General features: G+C 42.9%; 1 protein-coding gene across 1 annotated transcript in view; it reads left to right on the top strand.

Annotated features, from left to right (window-relative positions):
* The window catches only part of LOC143275381 (uncharacterized), a 56,066-nt gene that overhangs the window by 18,331 nt on the left and 17,735 nt on the right, over positions 1-20,000 (top strand). Inside the window, exons 12-21 of the mRNA XM_076579448.1 lie at positions 631-751; positions 1,754-1,993; positions 3,897-4,303; positions 5,384-5,559; positions 9,327-9,414; positions 12,410-12,486; positions 13,905-13,941; positions 17,372-17,469; positions 18,464-18,583; positions 19,239-19,387. Coding sequence (XP_076435563.1) covers positions 631-751; positions 1,754-1,993; positions 3,897-4,303; positions 5,384-5,559; positions 9,327-9,414; positions 12,410-12,486; positions 13,905-13,941; positions 17,372-17,469; positions 18,464-18,583; positions 19,239-19,387 — 1,513 coding nt within the window. The remainder of the gene's footprint in view (positions 1-630; positions 752-1,753; positions 1,994-3,896; positions 4,304-5,383; positions 5,560-9,326; positions 9,415-12,409; positions 12,487-13,904; positions 13,942-17,371; positions 17,470-18,463; positions 18,584-19,238; positions 19,388-20,000) is intronic.

Raw genomic sequence — 20,000 nt, 5'->3', positions numbered from 1 at the left:
CACACCGGAGGAGACCCCGCACTGCCTCCCGATTCACTTGGGTGGCGTTCAGTAGTTCCTGTTCTGATTCAACACGTGCAGGATACCACCAGTCCCACCCCCCAACATGTGCAGGATACCGCCTATCCCCCACCCCCAACATGTGCAGGATACCACCTATCCCACACCCCCCAACATGTGCAGGATACCACCTATACCACCCCCCAACATGTGCAGGATACCACCTATCCCACCCCCTAACATGTGCAGGATACCACATATCCCCCCCCCTCCCACTTATGAAGATGATGATGATGATAATGATAACAGTGATGATGATGGTGATGGTAGTGAAGGTGGTGGTGATGGTGATGATGACGACGGAATGACATAACATAGTGACGACGAGGAAAATATAAAAAAAAAGTTAAGAAGAACAAAAAAGGAAAAGAAACGAACACAATACCTAAGCTAATAAGGACGACGATGAAGATGAAGATGACAACGTCGACGACGATGATGATGACGACGACGACGACAACGACGACCGACGATATTAACGTTGATGACAACGACGAATAATAATGACGATGGCGACGATAACTACGACAAGGTTGATGAAGACGCTGACGATGACTGTGTTTGATGAAGATGATGAAGGCGACTCCGGTGACGGGAACGGCACCGCCATAGGTGTAGTCATCGCAGTCATCGTCATCGTCATCGTCATCGCCGCTGTCATCGCCTTCTTCGTCTGGCGGAAGTATTTCAGGTACAGTCGTGATGTGTGTGTGTGTGTGTGTGTGTGTGTGTGTGTGTGTGTGTGTGTGTGTGTGTGTGTGTTGTGTGTGTGTGTGTGTGTGCGTGTGAGTGTGTGGTGTGTGTGTGTGTGTGTGTGTGTGTGTGCGTGTATGTGGGTTGTGTGTGTGTGTGTGTGAGTATGTGTATGTGTGTGTGCGTGTATGTGGTGTGTGTGTGTGTGTGTGTGTGTGTGTGTGTGTGTGTGTGTGTGTGTGTGTGTGTGTGTGTGTGTGTGTATGTGGGTTGTGTGCGTGTGTGTGTGTGAGTATGTGTATGTGTGTATGCGTGTGTGTGTGTGTGTGTGTGTGTGTGCGTGCACATGTTATATTTTTACTTCCGTTGCGCGCGCGCGCGCACACGCACACACACACACACACACAAACACCCACACACACACATACGCACACACACACACACACACACCATGCACGCACACGCACACAAACCACGTAAATATAACATGCAGACAACATGAGAGGTGAGTTCATATTCCAAACAGTATCAGGCAAAAAACAGATCTAAACTGGCACGAACATCATGATATACTATTCCGGAATAAGAAACCCTGACCACCACAAATTGCTTATCATCAGTCTAAATTCTCGTGTTACACAAACACATTATAGTTAAAATATGATACTGAAAATATATATGATAGTCAATCGTGTTCGACAATGACCATCAGAACAGCAGATGAGGCAACTGCTGTCCCGACTATCTGAGCTAGAATTTGATTATAATGGAGAATGTCTTGCCCGAGTTCCATCCCCACTCTCTCGGCCAAGAGGGTTTTAGGACAGTCGGTGTTGGGGATGGTTCCCAAAGACCACCTAGCCCCCAAGGCTGCAGCACTAAGAGCCAGTACAATTGTGCCTCCTAGTTTGAGAGTCAGAGTCCTTCACAAAAGACTAAGCTGTAAATGACCTCCCATTGCACTGGAGAAACCATTGATCTGAACAAATAATGTCATCAGACGTCACAATCGCCAAGCCGACGTCACGAAGGACCGGCGTAACGATGACATCGAAAGCGTCTTGATGACGCCTCTCTATGACCGTGGCGGTGGTGATGACGTTGATGCCAGTGACGGCGGTGTTCTGATGGCTGCTAAGGGAGCAGAACATGGCGCGGGTTCGGAGGAGAACAGGGAGAAGGAGCAAGGAGAATTGCCGAGGACTTCGCAGGAGAATCGACAGCCTCAGTCGGACACGGAGTGAGTCAGGCAGTTTCAGTTTGTGTGTGTGTGTGTGTGTGTGTGTGTGTGTGTGTGTGTGTGTGTGTGTGTGTGTTGCAGTTTCAGTTTCAGTTTCCCAAGAAGGCGTCGTTGCGTTCGGGCAAATCCATAATTATAAGCTTCACCACGTCTGCTATATTGGGCAGCTGTCTCATCCAGCTGATAGAATAATCCAACGCGCGTTGTCAGGACTTGAGTACATGAATGCGTATAATACGTTTGTTGTATTTGTATTTCTCAGTTTTCATCGCAAAAGTTTCTGGGCTGCTCTCCCCAGGGAGAGCGCGTCGCTACACTACAACGCCAACCTTTTTTTTTTTAATTACTTTTTCCTGCATGCAGTTTTTTTTTTAAATTTCTTTTTCCTATCGAAGTGGACTTTTCTACAAAATTTTGCCAGGAACAACCCTTTTGTTGCTGTGGGTTCTTTTACGTGCGCTAAGTGCATGCTGCACACGGGACCTCGGTTTATCGTCTCATCCGAATGATTAGCGTCCAGACCACCACTCAGGGTCTAGTGGAGGGGGAGAAAATATCGGCGGCTGAGCCGTGATTCGAACCAGTGCGCTCAGATTCTCTCGCATCCTAGGCGGACGCGTTACCTCTAGGCCATCACTCCACCAGTCAGAGTGGATTTCTTCAGAAATTTGCCAGATGACAACACGTTTGGCCAGCCCTGTCTACAGGGGGAAAAAAAAGGCGCATAGCGCAGTGTAACATCAAGTGTTTTGTGTTTTTTCTTCTGTTTATTTATTTATTTATTTTATAATATATATACTCACCTGTGAATCTCCGACGCCCTGTGAAATCAGAGCCCCCCCCCCCCCCCCCCCGTCCCCCAAGTCACACCACCCACCTTCCCTTTGGGTGACCAGAAATCAAAATATACCTCCCCCCCCCCCCCCCCCTAAAAAAAAAGAGTTAACTTTGGGCGTGATGCCTTTTTCTCCCCATGTCCGTATGTATGCGTGTATTGTTTATTATTCCCAAATCTTTACAAACGATCAACACGTCCAGTCAAAAGTAAACGTTTTATTGATTGATTGATTGATTGATTGGTTGATTTACTGATTGATTTATGGTTCAGTTCAGTTCAGTTACTGGAGGAGGCGTTGCTTGAGTTCGGACAAATCCATATACGCTACACCACATCTGCTCAGCAGATGCCTGACTAGCAGCGTGACCCAACGCGCTTAGTCAGGCCTTGAGACAGATTGATTTGTTTATTTATTTATTTATTTATTTATTCATTTATCTATCTATCTATCTATCTATCTATCTATCTATCTATCTATTCATCTATCTTATCTATCTATCTATCTATTCATCTATCTATCTATCTGTCTAAGTATATATTTATCTATCCCTTTCTTTCTTTCTTCATTCATTCATTCATTAATCTGTTCATTTATCTTTTTATAATGTATTTATTTATTCAGTCATTAGTTTATATATATATATATATATATATATATATATATATATATATATATATATATATATATATATATATATATATATATATATGATTAATTATTTATCTATCTACTTGTTTATCTATTTATTTATTCATTCATTTAACTATTATAACTTTTTATTCATTTATCTATCTATCTATCTAATTATTGATTTACTGATTTTATTGATTTATCTATCTCTCTGTTTATCTATATATCTGTCCATCTATGCATCTGTTTATCTGTTTATTTAGTCTATACATGTATTCAGTTGTTTATAATCAATTATCTGTTTGTTTATTTATTTGTTTATATGTACATTTATTTATCTATTTGTTTATCTATTAATTTGTTTATATGTTTATTTATTTATTTATTTGTTTATTTATCTATTTGCTTATTTATCTTCCCCTGCTAACGGCCAGACCCCCACGCCACGAGATCTCCAGCGATGAGAAGAAGGAAGAAACCACCGCCACCACCACCACCATCATCACCATCACACCCCCTAAGCCCAAACCACGCACAGTCACCGAGGTCGCCGCTGCCACCAGGGGCAGCAACTCCACCGGATCAGCCCCGTCCCCAAGACCCCGGAGGACCAAACCGGGGTTTGTCTCCCTTTTCTCCAGAGACGCTTCACAGGACCCTCCAGATTCCACCTCATGGGGACCGGAAGTGGAAGAGGAGGAGGAGAAGACGAAGACGACGACGAGGACGTCTCCAGCGGCTGCCGAGGAGGAGAGGGGAGAGTCCGTGTCTTCTCCCCGACAGCGGCGGGCCACTGTCAAGCCCAGCCTGAAGATCGCCAGTTTTGAGTCTTTGGAAACGAGTGAGATGCTTACTTTTATTACTCACACTAACGAGGCCTCGCGTCGCCGGCGTGCGCGAGCAATACACTCTGACACGCATGCACGCACAGACACACACACGGACGCACGCACGCACACATTCGCGCACGCACTCACACACACACATTCACACACGCACGCACGTGCGCACACGCACTCACACACACACACACACACACACACTCGCGCGCACACGCACGGACACACACACACACACACACACACACACACGAATCAATAATATCTAATCCTTTGACCCCTGTTGGGGCACAGAGCATATAAAGTAACATCATTTGAATTATACAACAAAATTAAACCTTGAACAGCAATTAAAACACTGAAACTGGTGATAAAAAGAGATAAGCAACCATCATATCGTCTTGTAATCTTTCCCCATTTTGATGAGTTTCCCTACTTTCAAACACACTTTTCTCCCTGCTTCAACAGATTACAGAAATTGAAAAATGATTTCGGATTCAAATATTCCATCGCATACACACACACACACACACACACACACACACACACACACACACACACACACACACACACACACACACTGTCTCACACACACACACACACTGTCTCACACAGAATAAAGTACAAGATCATGTTATAAATGTATTCGCAACTCGGCCCTTCCTATCTCTGCGGCTGCCTTCACCTCTACACTCCATCTCGCTCTCTACGATCGGCTTCGGATCCACTCTTTTTAGGCACACCCAGATTCCAACACTCCACTGTTGGCCGCCGTTCTTTCTCTGTCTCTGGACCTTGTAATTGGAATGAACTTCCTTTTTCGCTTCGTCAGGTCTCCACAATCAGCTCTTTCAAGTCTGGCCTTAAAACCCACCTCTTCCCAAAATATCCTTCCTTCCCTGCCTCGTCCTTGTCTTCGGTTGTTTTTTTTTCGCCAATTTTAGAGTCATGCATGCGTTTGAATGACTGGTGCGAAAGCGCCTTCATTTGCCTCCGCACAAGATTCAGCGCTATATAAATATAATAATAATAATTATTATTATGAACCATACACGCTAAACCAAACCCAGTGTGTTTTACAGTGAGCCTCGGCAGCCTGTCCTTGCCCTCCACACCGCCAAGGTCGCGCCGTCCCACGGGGGACAGTCGGGACAGCGGGGACGAGGCAGAGGAGATGACTCTCATCCCCCTGAGCGAGCTGCCGGCGAAGGTGGCGCAGTGGTTGGCAAACCCTCGCCACTTCAGCAAGGAGAGATCGGTGGGTTTTGGGTGGTGCGATGCACTGGTCTGAAAATAGGTGGACAGCGTATGCCTTCTTCGAGCCTCCTTTGCTAACTGAAGCCAGCCATTTTGCTACTCGTGTCAGTATAACAGGAAGCGGTAACTTCATATGGATAGTGCATGCTTTCTTTGAGCCCACTTTGCTAACTGAAGCCAGCGGAAGTGTTCTGTCAGCCATTTTGCTACTCGTGTCAGTATAACGGGAAGCGGTAACTTCATATATTATGTAGCCGAGCGCTCAGCTGGCTACGATGAGTGCTTCACGGCTAGCTTTCACATGCTCACGGCGTTAGTTAAGCTGACATTTCTGTGTGTGCCTCCACATCAAGTTTGCGCTACGTGTCACTGCACAGTTTTCCTGTAATAGCTTTGGAAAAATAAACCATTGGCAGATATCAGTCAAGACACAACATTTGGCATGTCGTGGGGGCAAGCATAACACGATTTCATCGAAGATACATGGTTACAGTTCAGAAACTACCACCAGTTAGCAGACAACTTCTCAACGGACTGACACCCAGATACCAGTGTCAGTATGGAATAGAATAGAATAGAGTAGAATAGAATATGTCTTTATTACCAAGTGTACCGGGGTCACAAGGAATATTGGGGGGGGGGGGGGGGATAGTACATAGCAAGATACCAACATAAATCGAAAAATCATACACAAACACAGATACAGTAGAAATTAGGATACACACAAGTGCATATCAATATAAAAACTTGTGCATACTCACACATGCACGCACTGCACACACACACACACACACACACACACACACACACACACACAAACTCTATGGCGTCCTGTATGGCGTCCAGCTGGCTTCAGCTTTCCTGGCCAATGAGCTATCCATATATTTTTAGACAGTGGATGCGGTGCTGTGGTGGTGGAGGACGAAGAATGGTGATTGAACGCGAGAGCTTGGTATTTTTGACTCGCTTGTGTAAACAAAGTGAGTCTATGTTTTAACCCGGTGTTCGGTTGTCTGTGTGTGTGTGTGTGTGTGTGTGTGTGTGTGTGTGTGTGTGTGTGTGTGTGTCTGTGTGTCCGTGGTAAACTTTAACATTGACATTTTCTCTGCAAATACTTTGTCAGTCGACACCAAATTAGGCATAAAAATAGGAAAAATTCAGTTCTTTCCAGTCATCTTGTTTAAAACAATATTGCACCTCTGGGATGGGCACAAAATAAAAATGAAGCCTAATTATATGCAAACTGCATTTACTGTTGTATTCATATTTTTTGTATTCTCTAAATCTGATATTCTGACCCAACAACAAGAGCAGTCATTATTATAATTTTTTGTTCAAACAGGAACTTCTTTTGCTAAGCATGGAAGTTTTATTTATTTTGCAAACGTTTTGGTGCAGATACTCAATGCATAAAAAGCTTGGATTTAAAAAAAAAAAAAGTGTATCACAAGTGAGTCTTGAAGGCCTTGCCTCTCTTGTTTTTGTTGGTTTGATTGTTTGTTTGTCTGTTGTTGTTATTGACGTCGTAGTTGTTGTGGTCGCAGTTATTGCTGTTGTCGTCGTCGTTTTTCTCATCGTGATCGTTTTTCGGGCTTAAAATCTTTGTTCTGTTCACCCTACTCATAAGAGGCGAGTACTTCCTGGTTGAATTATTGATTAATGTCTTGCTTCGTGAACATTCTCGGGTTTGTATGATGTCTCGTTGACCTTCTGGGGATACATTAGCACGTAGCAGGCCGCTTTTATTGCCGTTATTACCAGGGTGTTAACGTACACGAATCTTTGAATGTCTCTCAAGGCACGATCACCTCGTTGGGTTTATTCGCCATCCTTTACTCGGTTACTTGTTCGCTGTCACGGCTAGTACGTCGCAGTCGTAGGTAACTGGATTCTTTTGTACAACTTTGGGCTTACGTTTCTTCTTCTTCTTGTTCTTATTCTTCTTGTTCTCCTCCTCCTCCTCTTCTTCCTCTTCTTCTTATTCGTTATCCTCCTCCTCCTCCTTCCTCCTCCTCCTTCTTCCTCCTCCTCCTTTTCTTCCTCTTCTTATTCATCCTCCTCCTCCTCCTCTTCTTCTTCCTCTTCTTATTCGTTATCATCCTCCTCCTTCCTCCTCCTCCTCCCTCCTCCTCCTCCTCTTCTTCCTCTTCTTCTTATTCATCCTCCTCCTCCTCCTTCTTCCTCCTCCTCTTTTTCCTCTTCTTATTCATCCTCCTCCTCCTCTTTCTTCCTCCTCCTCCTCTTCTTCCTCTTCTTATTCGTTATCCTACTCCTCCTCCTCCTTTTTCTTCTTACTACTACTGCTACTACTATTACTACTGTTACTACTACTACTACTACTGTTGTTGTTATCGTTCTTCTTCCTCTTCTTCTTCTGTATTGTTTATTTATTTCTTTGCTGCCTCATCATCTGCACCGTTTCAGTGGCATTACTCCCACACCACTAATTCGAATCCCCACACACACAGCCACACCCGAGATCATCCGTTGCTTCTCTACTTCTTCTTCTTCTGCGTTCGTGAGCTGCAACTCCCACGTCCACTCGTATGCACACGAGTGGGCTTTTACGCGTATGACCGTTTTTACCCCGCCATGTAGGCAGCCATACTCTCGGGGGTGTGCATGCTGGGTATGTTCTTGTTTCCATAACCCACCGAACGCTGACATGGATTACAGGATCTTTAACGAGCGCATTTGATCTTCTGCTTGCATATACACACGAAGGGGGTTCAGGCACTAGCAGGTCTGCACATATGTTGACCTGGGAGATTGTAAAAATCTCCACCCTTCACCCACCAGGCGCCGTCACCGTGATTCGAACCCGGGACCCTCAGATTGACAGTCCAGCGCTTTAACCACTCGGCTATTGCGCCCGTCATCATCCGTCGCAATCCCAGCGCCAGCGCCAGCAGCCCGCAGGGAACTATCGATGTTAGGGCGTCAGGAGGCCACACGCCAGAGGAGACCCTGCACTTGAGCGGTGTTCAGTAGTTTACACTTGCGTTGTTTTTTTTTTTTTTGTTTTTTTTTCCTTTCCTTTGCTGGTTTGTTTGATTTTATCACACACGATAGAGAGCATGTGTACAGGGGCAGAGAAAGGGAAGAGAGAAAATGCTGAAGGGAATATATGGTGACTGTAGGTTTTTTATTTATTTTATATTTTATTATAATAAAATTATTATTTATTTATTTATTTATGTACGCTTATAGTTGACTTCATCAAGTTTTTGCGCCTTATACATATTATTATTAGTAGTAGTAGTTCTTTTTTTTTTTTTTTTTTTTTTTTTTACATGTATTTATCTATTATTTATTCACCCTGTTTTTTCTCAAGGCCTGACTAAGCGCGTTGGGTTACGCTGCTGGTCAGGCATCTGCTTGGCAGATGTGGTGTAGCGTATATGGATCTGTCCGAACGCAGTTACGCCTCCTTGAGCTGAAACTGAAACTGAAACTGAAACTGTAGGTGGTTGATTAATAATGAAATGAATGAAACGATTGTCTGAAAGTTTTAGTTATAGTGTTTTACTATTACTACTACTACTAGTACTACTATATCATTATTATTACTGTTATTACTGCTATTATTATTATTATTATTACTATTATATTATTATTATTATTATTATTATTATATTATATTTTTTATTGTTATTATCATCATTATTAATTATTCTTTGATCATTATTATTTTATTTTGTGCATGACATGGATTAGTTACGTTGTTAATTCAGCACGTGATGACATGAAAACAGTGATGTTGTTCAGATGTTACAAGTCGGCAAGCAGCATGAATGGGACGAAGCCACGTTACCTCACAACATCATGAAGAATCGCTATAGGGACATCTTTCCATGTAAGTACATAAGTACATGTTTTTGAATGGGAAAAATAAGATGGACATCTTTCATTGTAAGTACATAAGTACATGTTTTTGAATGGGAAAAATAGAAAAATAAGATGGACATCTTTCCATGTAAGTACATAAGTACATGTTTTGAACGGGAAAAATAGAAAAATAAGATGGACATCTTTCCATGTATTTACATAAGTACATGTTTTTGAATGGGAAATATAGAAAAATAAGATGGACATCATTCCATGTAAGTACATAAGTACATGTTTTGAATGGGAAAAATAAGATGGACATCTTTCCATGTAAGTACATAAGTACATGTTTTGAATGGGAAAAACAGAAAAATAAGATGAAAAAAAAGAAAAAAGAAAAACAGAGAGAGATGCAAGGGCGAACGGTTTTTCCCTTTCTTATTTGTACGTATTGATGTGCGAGGATTCATTGCCTTAATCTGTGTGTGCGTGTGTGTGTGTGTGTGCGTGTGTGTGTGTGTGTGTGTGTGTGTGTGTGCGTGTGTGTGTGTGTGGTGTGAATGATTGTTTGCTCTTTGTGTGTATGTGTGTGTGTGTGTGTGTGTGTGTGTGTGTGTGTGTGTGACGGAATGGGGTGGAAGGGTTGTTTTATTCTGTCTGTTTGTGTTTGTATTTCTTTTTATCACAACAGATTTCTCTGTGTGAAATTCGGACTGCTCTCCCCAAGGAAAGCGCGTCGCTATACTACAGCGCCACACATTTTTTGTATTTTTTCCTCCGTGTAGTTTTATTTGTTTTTCCTATCGAAGTGGATTTTTCTTCAGAATGTCGCCAGGAACAACCCTTTTGTTGCCGTGGGTTCTTTTACGTGCGCTAAGTGCATGCTGCACACGGAACTTCGGTTTATCGTCTCACCCGAATGACTAGCGCCCAGACCACCACTCAAAGTCTAGTGGAGGGGGAGAAAATATCGGCGGCTGAGCCGTGATTCGAACCAGCGCGCTCAGATTCTCTCGCTTCATAGGCGGACGCGTTACCTCTGGGCCATCACTCCACTCCACATCTAAAGCTATTGTGAATTTTTTATTTGATTCTTTTTAATCTTAAAAAAAAAACAACCCACTGTGGTGTGCTTGATCATATTATTTTGTGTTTATAACAAGCATGTAATTGCACAAATTGAAGTTCCGTGTGAATAAAGTAGTTTTGATTTTACTTGACTTAGTTTGCAAATAGATGAATCGCAAGAATGGATAAATGAATACATGGACGTGTTTTTGTTGTTTTTCGTGTAGATAGGATTGACCTCTTACTCTGATGGTGTTGTTGGTGTTGTTGTTGCTGCCACTACTGCTGTTTCTACAACAACAACAACAACTACTCCTCCTCCTTCTACTCCTCCTCCTCCTACTACTCCTACTCCTTCTACTCCTCCTCCTTCTACTACTCCTACTCCTCCTTCTACTACTCCTACTCCTCCTTCTACTACTCCTCCTCCTACTCCTACTCCTCCTTCTACTCCTCCTCCTTCTACTCCTACTCCTCCTTCTACTACTCCTACTCCTCCTTCTACTACTCCTCCTTCTACTACTCCTACTCCTCCTTCTACTCCTCCTCCTCCTCCTCCTACTCCTCCTACTACTACTCCTACTCCTCCTTCTACTCCTCCTACTCCTCCTCCTCCTCCTCCTACTCCTCCTTCTACTCCTCCTCCTCCTCCTACTCCTACTTCTACTCCTCCTCCTCCTACTACTCCTACTCCTCCTCCTCCTACTACTCCTACTCCTCCTTCTACTCCTCCTCCTACTCCTCCTCCTTCTACTACTCCTCCTCCTCCTCCTTCTACTCCTCCTCCTCCTTCTACTCCTCCTCCTCCTACTACTACTCCTACTTCTACTCCTCCTCCTACTACTCCTACTCCTCCTTCTACTCCTCCTCCTACTCCTCCTTCTACTCCTCCTCCTCCTACTACTACTCCTACTTCTACTCCTCCTCCTCCTTCTACTACTCCTACTCCTCCTCCTCCTCCTTCTACTACTCCTACTCCTCCTCCTCCTCCTACTCCTCCTCCTTCTACTACTCCTCCTCCTCCTTCTACTACTCCTACTCCTCCTCCTACTCCTCCTCGTTGGGTTGATACGTAGCGCAGGCATGACATCTGCTTTAAAAAAAAAAAGTGTATTAAGTAGATGTGGTGTAGCGTATATGGGTTCAACCGCACGCTTAGACACCTTGAAACAGAAACAAGAACGGTTCTTGGTGGTGATGATGATACTGATGATGATACTGATGATGATACTGTTGATGATACTGATGATGATACTGATGATGATACTCCTCTTACTTCTTCTTCGTTCTTGGGCTGCAACTCCCACGTTCACTCGTATGTATACGAGTGGGCCTTTACGTGCATGACCGTTTTTACCGCAACGTAGGTAGTGGTGGTGTTCGTGTTGTTGTTGTTGTCGGTGGTGGTGTTGTTGGTGTTGGTGTAATCCAGTCAGTTGAGTTTAGAACAACCAGTAATGCTTTGCCTGTTAAAAATCAGCGCTTCGATAATTTACCGAGAAACGAAAAGAATCTGTGATAAATGTTCCACAAACGACATTGCTGATTAGTTTCACTGTTTGTGTGTAATGTTTTGTTGTTGAAAGTGTCAGACAAAAGTGTTTACCTAGATATTATAGAAACCGCCCTAACTCCATTAAATTCAACTAATTGCTTTCTTAAAACAAAAACATAAACAAAAAAATGTTGTTTAAAATTAAAGCACTTAATTTCTTCTATTTGAAGTTCCTTTCGGTAAAGTCATGTCTGTCTGAGGAGGAAGTAATTATGAATGTGTATTGTTTGCGTGAATGCGCTTTTTTTGTGTTTTTTTTTCTCTTTGTTCTTTTGACATCACTCTTATTGTTTGTACACTATGTGTAAAAGATGTATGCACGTGTGCAACGTTTCAATGCTTCAAGGGGGTCCAAAAAACAACAACAAAAACAACTTTTTTTTGCCTTTGTCTCTGACAGATGATCACTCTAGAGTCAAGCTGAAACCTCCCCCCGATGATCCTGATGACGACTACTACAACGCCTGTTACTTTGATGTGAGTTTTGAGTTGTTGGTGTACTCCCGAAAACGGAGTACGGCTGCCTACGTGGCGGGGCGAAAACGGTCATGCACGTAATAGCGCACTCATTTACATGTGACTGAACGTGGGAGTTGCAGCCCACGAACGAAGAAGAAGAAAAAGAAGAGTTGTTGGTGGTGTTGGTGTTGTTGTTGTTGTTGTTGTCGTTGGTGGTGGTTGTGGTGGTGGAAACGTTGGTGTTGTTGGTGGTGTTGGGGGCGGTGTTTTTGTCGTTGGTGTTATTGTTGGTGTTGTTGTTGTTGGTATTAGTGTTGTTGGTGGTGATAGTATTGTTGTTGGTGGTGGTGGTAATGTTGGTGTTGGTGGTGGTGTTGGTATGTCGGTGGTGTTGTTGTTAGTATTGGTGTTGCTGTTGTTGTTACCATTGTTGTTGTTTTTAGTATTGGTGTTGTTAGTATTGATGTTGCTGTTGTTGTTAGTATTGGTGTTGTTGTTGTTAGTATTGGTGTTGTTGTTGTTCTTAGCATAGGTGTTGTTGGTGTTGTTAGTATTGGTGTTGTTATTAATATTGGTGTTGTTGTTGTTGTTAGTATTGGTGTTGTTTGTATTGATGTTGTTGTTGTTAGTACGGTGTTGTTGTTGGTGTTGTTAATATTGCTGTTGTTGTTGTTAGTATTGGTGTTGTTGTTGTTGTTAGTATTGGTGTTGTTGTTGGTGTTGTTAGTATTGATGTTGTTAGTATTGGTGTTGTTGTTGTTGTAAGTATTGGTGTTGTTGTTGGCGTTGTTAGTATTGTTGTTGTTGTTCTTAGTATTGGTGTTGTTGTTGGTGTTGTTAGTATTGGTGTTGTCGTTGTTAGTATTGGTGTTGTTGTTGTTGTTAGTATTGGCGTTGTTGTTGTTATTGTTGGTGTTGTTGTTGTGAGTATTCGTGCTGTTGTTAATATTGGTGTTTTTGTTGTTGTTGTTAGTATTGGTGTTGGTGTTGTTGCTGTTGTTGTTGTCATTGTTAGTATTGGTGTTAGTGTTGTTGTTAGTATTGGTGTTATTATTGTTGTCGTTGTTGTTATTCTTGATGGGGGTGTTGTGTTGGTGTTGGTATTGTTGCTGCTGCTGCTGTTTTTGTCGCATGAGTATAGTTGTTGATGCTCTTATGCATTTATACATACATGCCAGCGCGCGCATGTGACACACACACACACACACACACACACACACACACACACACACACACACACACACACACACACACACACACACACACACACACAACTGATCGAAACTTCCAGCCTGACAGTATAGAAGTAAAAACAGTGACATATGCATACTTCTAAAAAAAAAAAAAAAAAAAAAAAAAAATTACGTATGCATACAAAGCAACAAGTCGTGGTATACTGACTGACAACTGTCTTCTGTTTTCTTTTTTTTCTACAGGGCTACGTTCGGGAGAAAGAATACATTGCAGCTCAGGGTAAGTTAAGTGAACTTAGCACTTTGCGATGACACTGTGCAACGATAAAAAGAAAGATCACATTATGTGTTTGTTATGGGATATTCAGTGTGTGTAGAACAGCACATTACGTGTTTGTTAAGGGATATTCAATGTGTGTAGAACAGCACATTAGGTATTTGTTATGTGATATTCAATGTGTGTAGAACAGCACATTACATGTTTGTTAAGGGATATTCAATGTGTGTAGAACAGCACATTAGGTATTTGTAATGGGATATTCAATGTGTGTAGAACAGCACATTATGTGTTTGTTATGGGATATTCAGTGTGTGTAGAACAGCACATTAGGTATTTGTTATGTGATATTCAATGTGTGTAGAACAGCACATTACATGTTTGTTTTGGGATATTCAGTGTGTGTAGAACAGCACATAAGGTATTTGTTATGGGATATTCAGTGTGTGTAGAACAGCACATTAGGTATTTGTTATGGGATATTCAGTGTGTGTAGAACAGCACATTACATGTTTGTTAAGGGATATTCAGTGTGTGTAGAACAGCACATTAGGTATTTGTTATGGGATATTCAGTGTGTGTAGAACAGCACATTAGGTATTTGTTATGGGATATTCAGTGTGTGTAGAACAGCACATTACATGTTTGTTAAGGGATATTCAGTGTGTGTAGAACAGCACATTAGGTATTTGTTATGGGATATTCAGTGTGTGTAGAACAGCACATTAGGTATTTGTTATGGGATACTCAGTGTGTGTAGAACAGCACATTACGTATTTGTTATGGGATATTCAGTGTGTGTAGAACAGCACATTAGGTGTTTGTTATGGGATATTCAATGTGTGTAGAACAGCACATTAGGTGTTTGTTATGTGATATTCAATGTGTGTAGAACAGCACATTACATGTTTGTTAAGGGATATTCAATGTGTGTAGAACAGCACATTAGGTATTTGTTATGGGATATTCAGTGTGTGTAGAACAGCACATTAGGTATTTGTTATGGGATATTCAATGTGTGTAGAACAGCACATTAGGTGTTTGTTATGGGATATTCAATGTGTGTAGAACAGCACATTAGGTATTTGTTATGGGATATTCAATGTGTGTAGAACAGCACATTAGGCGTTTGTTATGGGATATTCAGTGTGTGTAGAACAGCACTTTAGGTGTTTGTTATGTGATATTCAATGTGTGTAGAGCAGCACATTAGGTGTTTGTTATGGGATATTCAATGTGTGTGTAGAACAGCACATTAGGTGTTTATGTGATATTCAATGTGTGTCTAGAACAGCACATTAGGCGTTTGTTATGGGATATTCAGTGTGTGTAGAACAGCACATTAGGTATTTGTTATGGGATATTCAGTGTGTGTAGAACAGCACATTAGGTATTTGTTATGGCATATTCAATGTGTGTAGAACAGCACATTAGGTGTTTGTTATGTGATATTCAGTGTGTGTAGAACAGCACATTAGGTGTTTGTTATGGGATATTCAATGTGTGTAGAACAGCACATTAGGTGTTTGTTATGTGATATTCAGTGTGTGTAGAACAGCACATTAGGTGTTTGTTATGGGATATTCAGTGTGTGTAGAACAGCACATTAGGTGTTATGGGATATTCAATGTGTGTAGAACAGCACATTAGGTGTTATGGGATATTCAATGTGTGTAGAACAGCACATTAGGTGTTTGTTATGTGATATTCAATGTGTGTAGAACAGCACATTACATGTTTGTTATGGGATATTCAGTGTGTGTAGAACAGCACATTAGGTGTTTGTTATGGGATATTCAGTGTGTGTAGAACAGCACATTAGGTGTTTGTTATGGGATATTCAGTGTGTGTAGAACAGCACATTAGGCGTTTGTTATGGCATATTCAATGTGTGTAGAACAGCACATTAGGTGTTTGTTATGGGATATTCAGTGTGTGTAGAACAGCACATTAGGTATTTGTTATGTGATATTCAGTGTGTGTAGAACAGCACATTAGGTGTTTGTTATGTGATATTCAATGTGTGTAGAACAGCACATTAGGTGTTTGTTATGGGATATTCAGTGTGTGTAGAACAGCACTTTAGGTGTTTGTTATGTGATATTCAATGTGTGTAGAGCAGCACATTAGGTGTTTGTTATGGGATATTCAATGTGTGTGTAGAACAGCACATTAGGTGTTTATGTGATATTCAATGTGTGTCTAGAACAGCACATTAGGTGTTTGTTATGGGATATTCAGTGTGTGTAGAACAGCACATTAGGTGTTTGTTATGGGATATCCAATGTGTTATAGAGGTCCAACGCTCAGCTTATATCAGAAACTTCAATAAGTTGACAGCTGTGCCAACAGCAAAATGAGAGTCTCATTATCAATGGTTTCTCCGCTGCAATAGGAAATCGTTGACAGCTGTGCCAACAGCAAAATGAGAGTCTCATTATCAATACTTTCTCCGTTGCAATAGGAAATCGTTGACAGCTGTGCCAACAGCAAAATGAGAGTCTCATTATCAATACTTTCTCCGTTGCAATAGGAAATCGTTGACAGCTGTGCCAACAGCAAAATGAGAGTCTCATTATCAATGGTTTCTCCGCTGCAATAGGAAATCATTTACAGCTTAGTCTTTTGCGAAGGACTATGACTCTCATACTAGGGGCAAAATTGCCCTGGCTCTTAGTGCTGCAACCTTGGGGGCCAGTTGGTCTTTGGAAACCACCCCAGCGCCGACTGTACTAAAACCCTCTTGGCCGAGAGAGCGGGGATGTAACTTGGGGAAGACACTCTCCACTGTAATCAAAATTTTGCCAAGATAGTCGGGACAGCAGTTGCCTCCTCTGCTGTTCTGATGGTCATAGTCGGACACGGCTGACTGTCATACATTTATATGTACATTAACAATACAACGTTTCAAACGTGTTCTTGCGCCCGAAAAGGGAAGCCACTCGTGCCATTCTGTACCAGTGGACGCTAACTGACTGAGACAACCACACTGCTGAGAGTTTTTCATTCTCACAAATGCACACACAGAACAAACACAAAATAGGGAGTGTCTCTCTCTCTTTCTCTGTATCTCTCTGTCTGTCTGCCAGCTAGTCTGTGTGTCTGTCTGTCTGTCTGTCTGACTGACAGCTTTTTCTGTGTGCCTGTCTGAATGTCTGCCAACCTGGTTTTTCTTTATATTTTTTTTTTCTGCCTGTCAAACATGAGCAAAGGAATTCACACGAACACAGCAATATGTGTAGAGAAACAAACACATCTCTGTGTCTCTGTATCTATACACACATACACAAGCCCCCTAACACCACCACCCCTCCACACACACACACACACACACACGTGCACGCCTCCCTCCCCCCAACCCCTCCACCCACTCCCACCTCCACCCCCACCCCCACATCCCCTCCCACCACCATCACCCTGTGTGTGACTGTAGGCCCCATGGAGAGAACGGTGAGGGACTTTCTTCGACTGGTGTGGGACACGGGCTGTCAGCGTGTCGTCATGCTGACCAGGACTGTGGAGTTTGGACAGGTGGGTGGGTAGTGTGCGTTGTGACGCTGTTTTGGTTCTCTGATGGTGGTGGTGGTGGTGATGGTGGTGGTGGTGATGGTGGTGGTGATGGTGGTGATGGTGATGATAATGATGATGATGATTATCATGTTGATCAGGACTGTGGAGATTGGACAGGTGGGTCGGTAGTGTGCGTTGTGACGCTGTTTTGGTTCTCTGATGGTGGTGGTGGTGGTGATGGCGGTGGTGATGGTGGTGGTGGTGGTGATGGTGGTGGTGGTGATGGTGATGATAATGATGATGATGATGATGATTATCATGTTGATCAGGACTGTGGAGATTGGACAGGTGGGTCGGTAGTGTGCGTTGTGACGCTGTTTTGGTTCTTTGATGGTGCTGGTGGTGATGGTGGTGGTGATGGTGGTGATGGTGGTGGTGGTGATGGTGAATGTGGTGGTGGTGGTGGTGGTGTTGATAATGATGATGGTGATGGTTATTATCATGTCGACCAAGACTGTAGACATTGGACAGGTGGGTAGTGTGCACTGTGACGCTGTTTTGGTTCTTTGATGATGATGGTGGTGGTGATGGTGGTGGTGGTGGTGGTGATGGTAGTGATGGTGGTGGTGATGGTGGTGGTGATGGTAGTGATGGTGGTGGTGATGGTGATGGTGGTTATGGTGGTGGTGTTGATTGTGGTGATGGTGGTGATTGGGATGATGGTGGTGGTGGTGGTGGTGGTGATGGTGTTGGTGATGATAGTGATGGTGGAGATGGTGATGCTAGTGATGATGGTGATGGTGATGATTGTTATGATGGTGGTGATGGTGATGGTGGTGATTGTGATGATGGTGGTGGTGGTGATGCTGGTGATGATTGCAATTATGACAAGTAGGTATCTTTATCTGTATGTGCATGCGTTCATGCATGTGTATGTGTATGTGTGCGTGCGTGCGTGCGTGCGTGTGCATGTGTGTGTGTGTGTGTGTGTGTGTGTGTGTGTGTCCCCGTGCAGTTCAAGTGCCAACAGTACTGGCCCGAGGAGGGCGTGCTGACGTCAGGTGACATCATCGTGCACGTGCAGCACGCCAGCACCTTCGCCGACTACACCACCCGTCACCTGTCTCTGGAGAGGGTCAGTCGTTGCTTAGAATGGATGTCGACGACGACGACGACGACGATGATGATGATGGTGATGCTGATGCTGATGACGAGATGACGATGATAATGATGGTGGAAAGGGTGGTTGTGGTGTGACGGTGGCAGTCCAAGCAGGACAGGTGTAGTGGTGTACAGTGTTACTCTCTTCGATATGACTGTGGGTCGTATCGTATCGTGTCGTGTCGTATTTCATATTGCATTGTATTGCATTGCATTGCATTATATTATATTGCATTGCATTCTATTGCATTGTAGTGTATTGCATCGCATTGCATTACATTGTATTGTATCGTATCGTATTGTATTGTATTGTATTGTATCGTATTGTATTGCACTGTAATGTAGCGTTGCTAACAGTCTCAGCGGTTACGTTAGTTGCAGTGGTGGTGGTAGTTCTGATGTCGATAATGATGATGATGATGATGTTGACGATGATGATGATGACGACGACAACGATGACAACGATGATAATCACGACGACGATGATATAACAATGACACATCATGATAGTAGTGAAAAAAAAAAAAATCAGCTAACAAACCAAAGCAACAACAACAGAAACGCACTCACTCAGGGCGTGCATTAGCCGTGTCCGGTGCAATGTGTCTGTCCATGTGTGGGGCGTGCAGGAGGGCCAAAAGCGGTGTGTGGCCATGTTCCACTACACGGCCTGGCCAGACAACGCTGCTCCAGCTTCGCCCTGGTCCCTGCTGCTCTTCCGGAGCAAAGTCCGCCAGAAGGCTTCCGCCGGCGAGGGTCCGGTCATCGTGCATTGCAGGTTTATTCTTGTTCTTTTTCTTGTTGTTTGTCGTCCAGCCGACCACACAGGGCCATATCAGGACTGTCAAACCATACAAATGATCAGCCGTGTGAATACAAAACTGTCGCATCTTAAAAAAAACAAAAAACAAAAAAACAACAAAAAAAAACCCACTATGACAAACCCACAAAACACAGTTTATGACACAGTATCCCAACCATTTAGCTCCTTATGGTAAATAAGACTAGGCAATGCTGAGGACGCCAGCCATTCCGTTTAATTTATCATCCCCTGATTACAAAAAAACTTTAAAAAAGGGGAAAAAAAACAATACTTCAAAGCCAAACAAAAAATGTTAAAAAGGTCATAGGCAAATAACACTGCAGAATGGGCAGCTAGTACCCATCCCAGTGTTTACATCTCGCTACCTAATCGCCAGAGCAAAACAGCACAGATAGTACATCACAGACTGCGGAAAAGAGAGAAAAAAAAAGTGTCAAGGCTTGCTTGAAAAAAGAAAGAGGAATGGACTGAGAAGGCAGAAAAAGGAGACAAAAGTGAAGAAAAAAGAGGCAAAAACAAAGAGTGATAGTTTCAGTTTCAGTTTCAGTAGCTCAAGGAGGCGTCACTG

The sequence above is a fragment of the Babylonia areolata genome, chromosome 30 (assembly GCF_041734735.1).
Source record: "Babylonia areolata isolate BAREFJ2019XMU chromosome 30, ASM4173473v1, whole genome shotgun sequence".
Classification (NCBI taxonomy): Eukaryota; Metazoa; Mollusca; class Gastropoda; order Neogastropoda; family Buccinidae; genus Babylonia; species Babylonia areolata.
The sequence above is the reverse complement of the archived record's forward strand: the minus strand, read 5'-3'. Positions and strand labels throughout refer to the sequence as shown.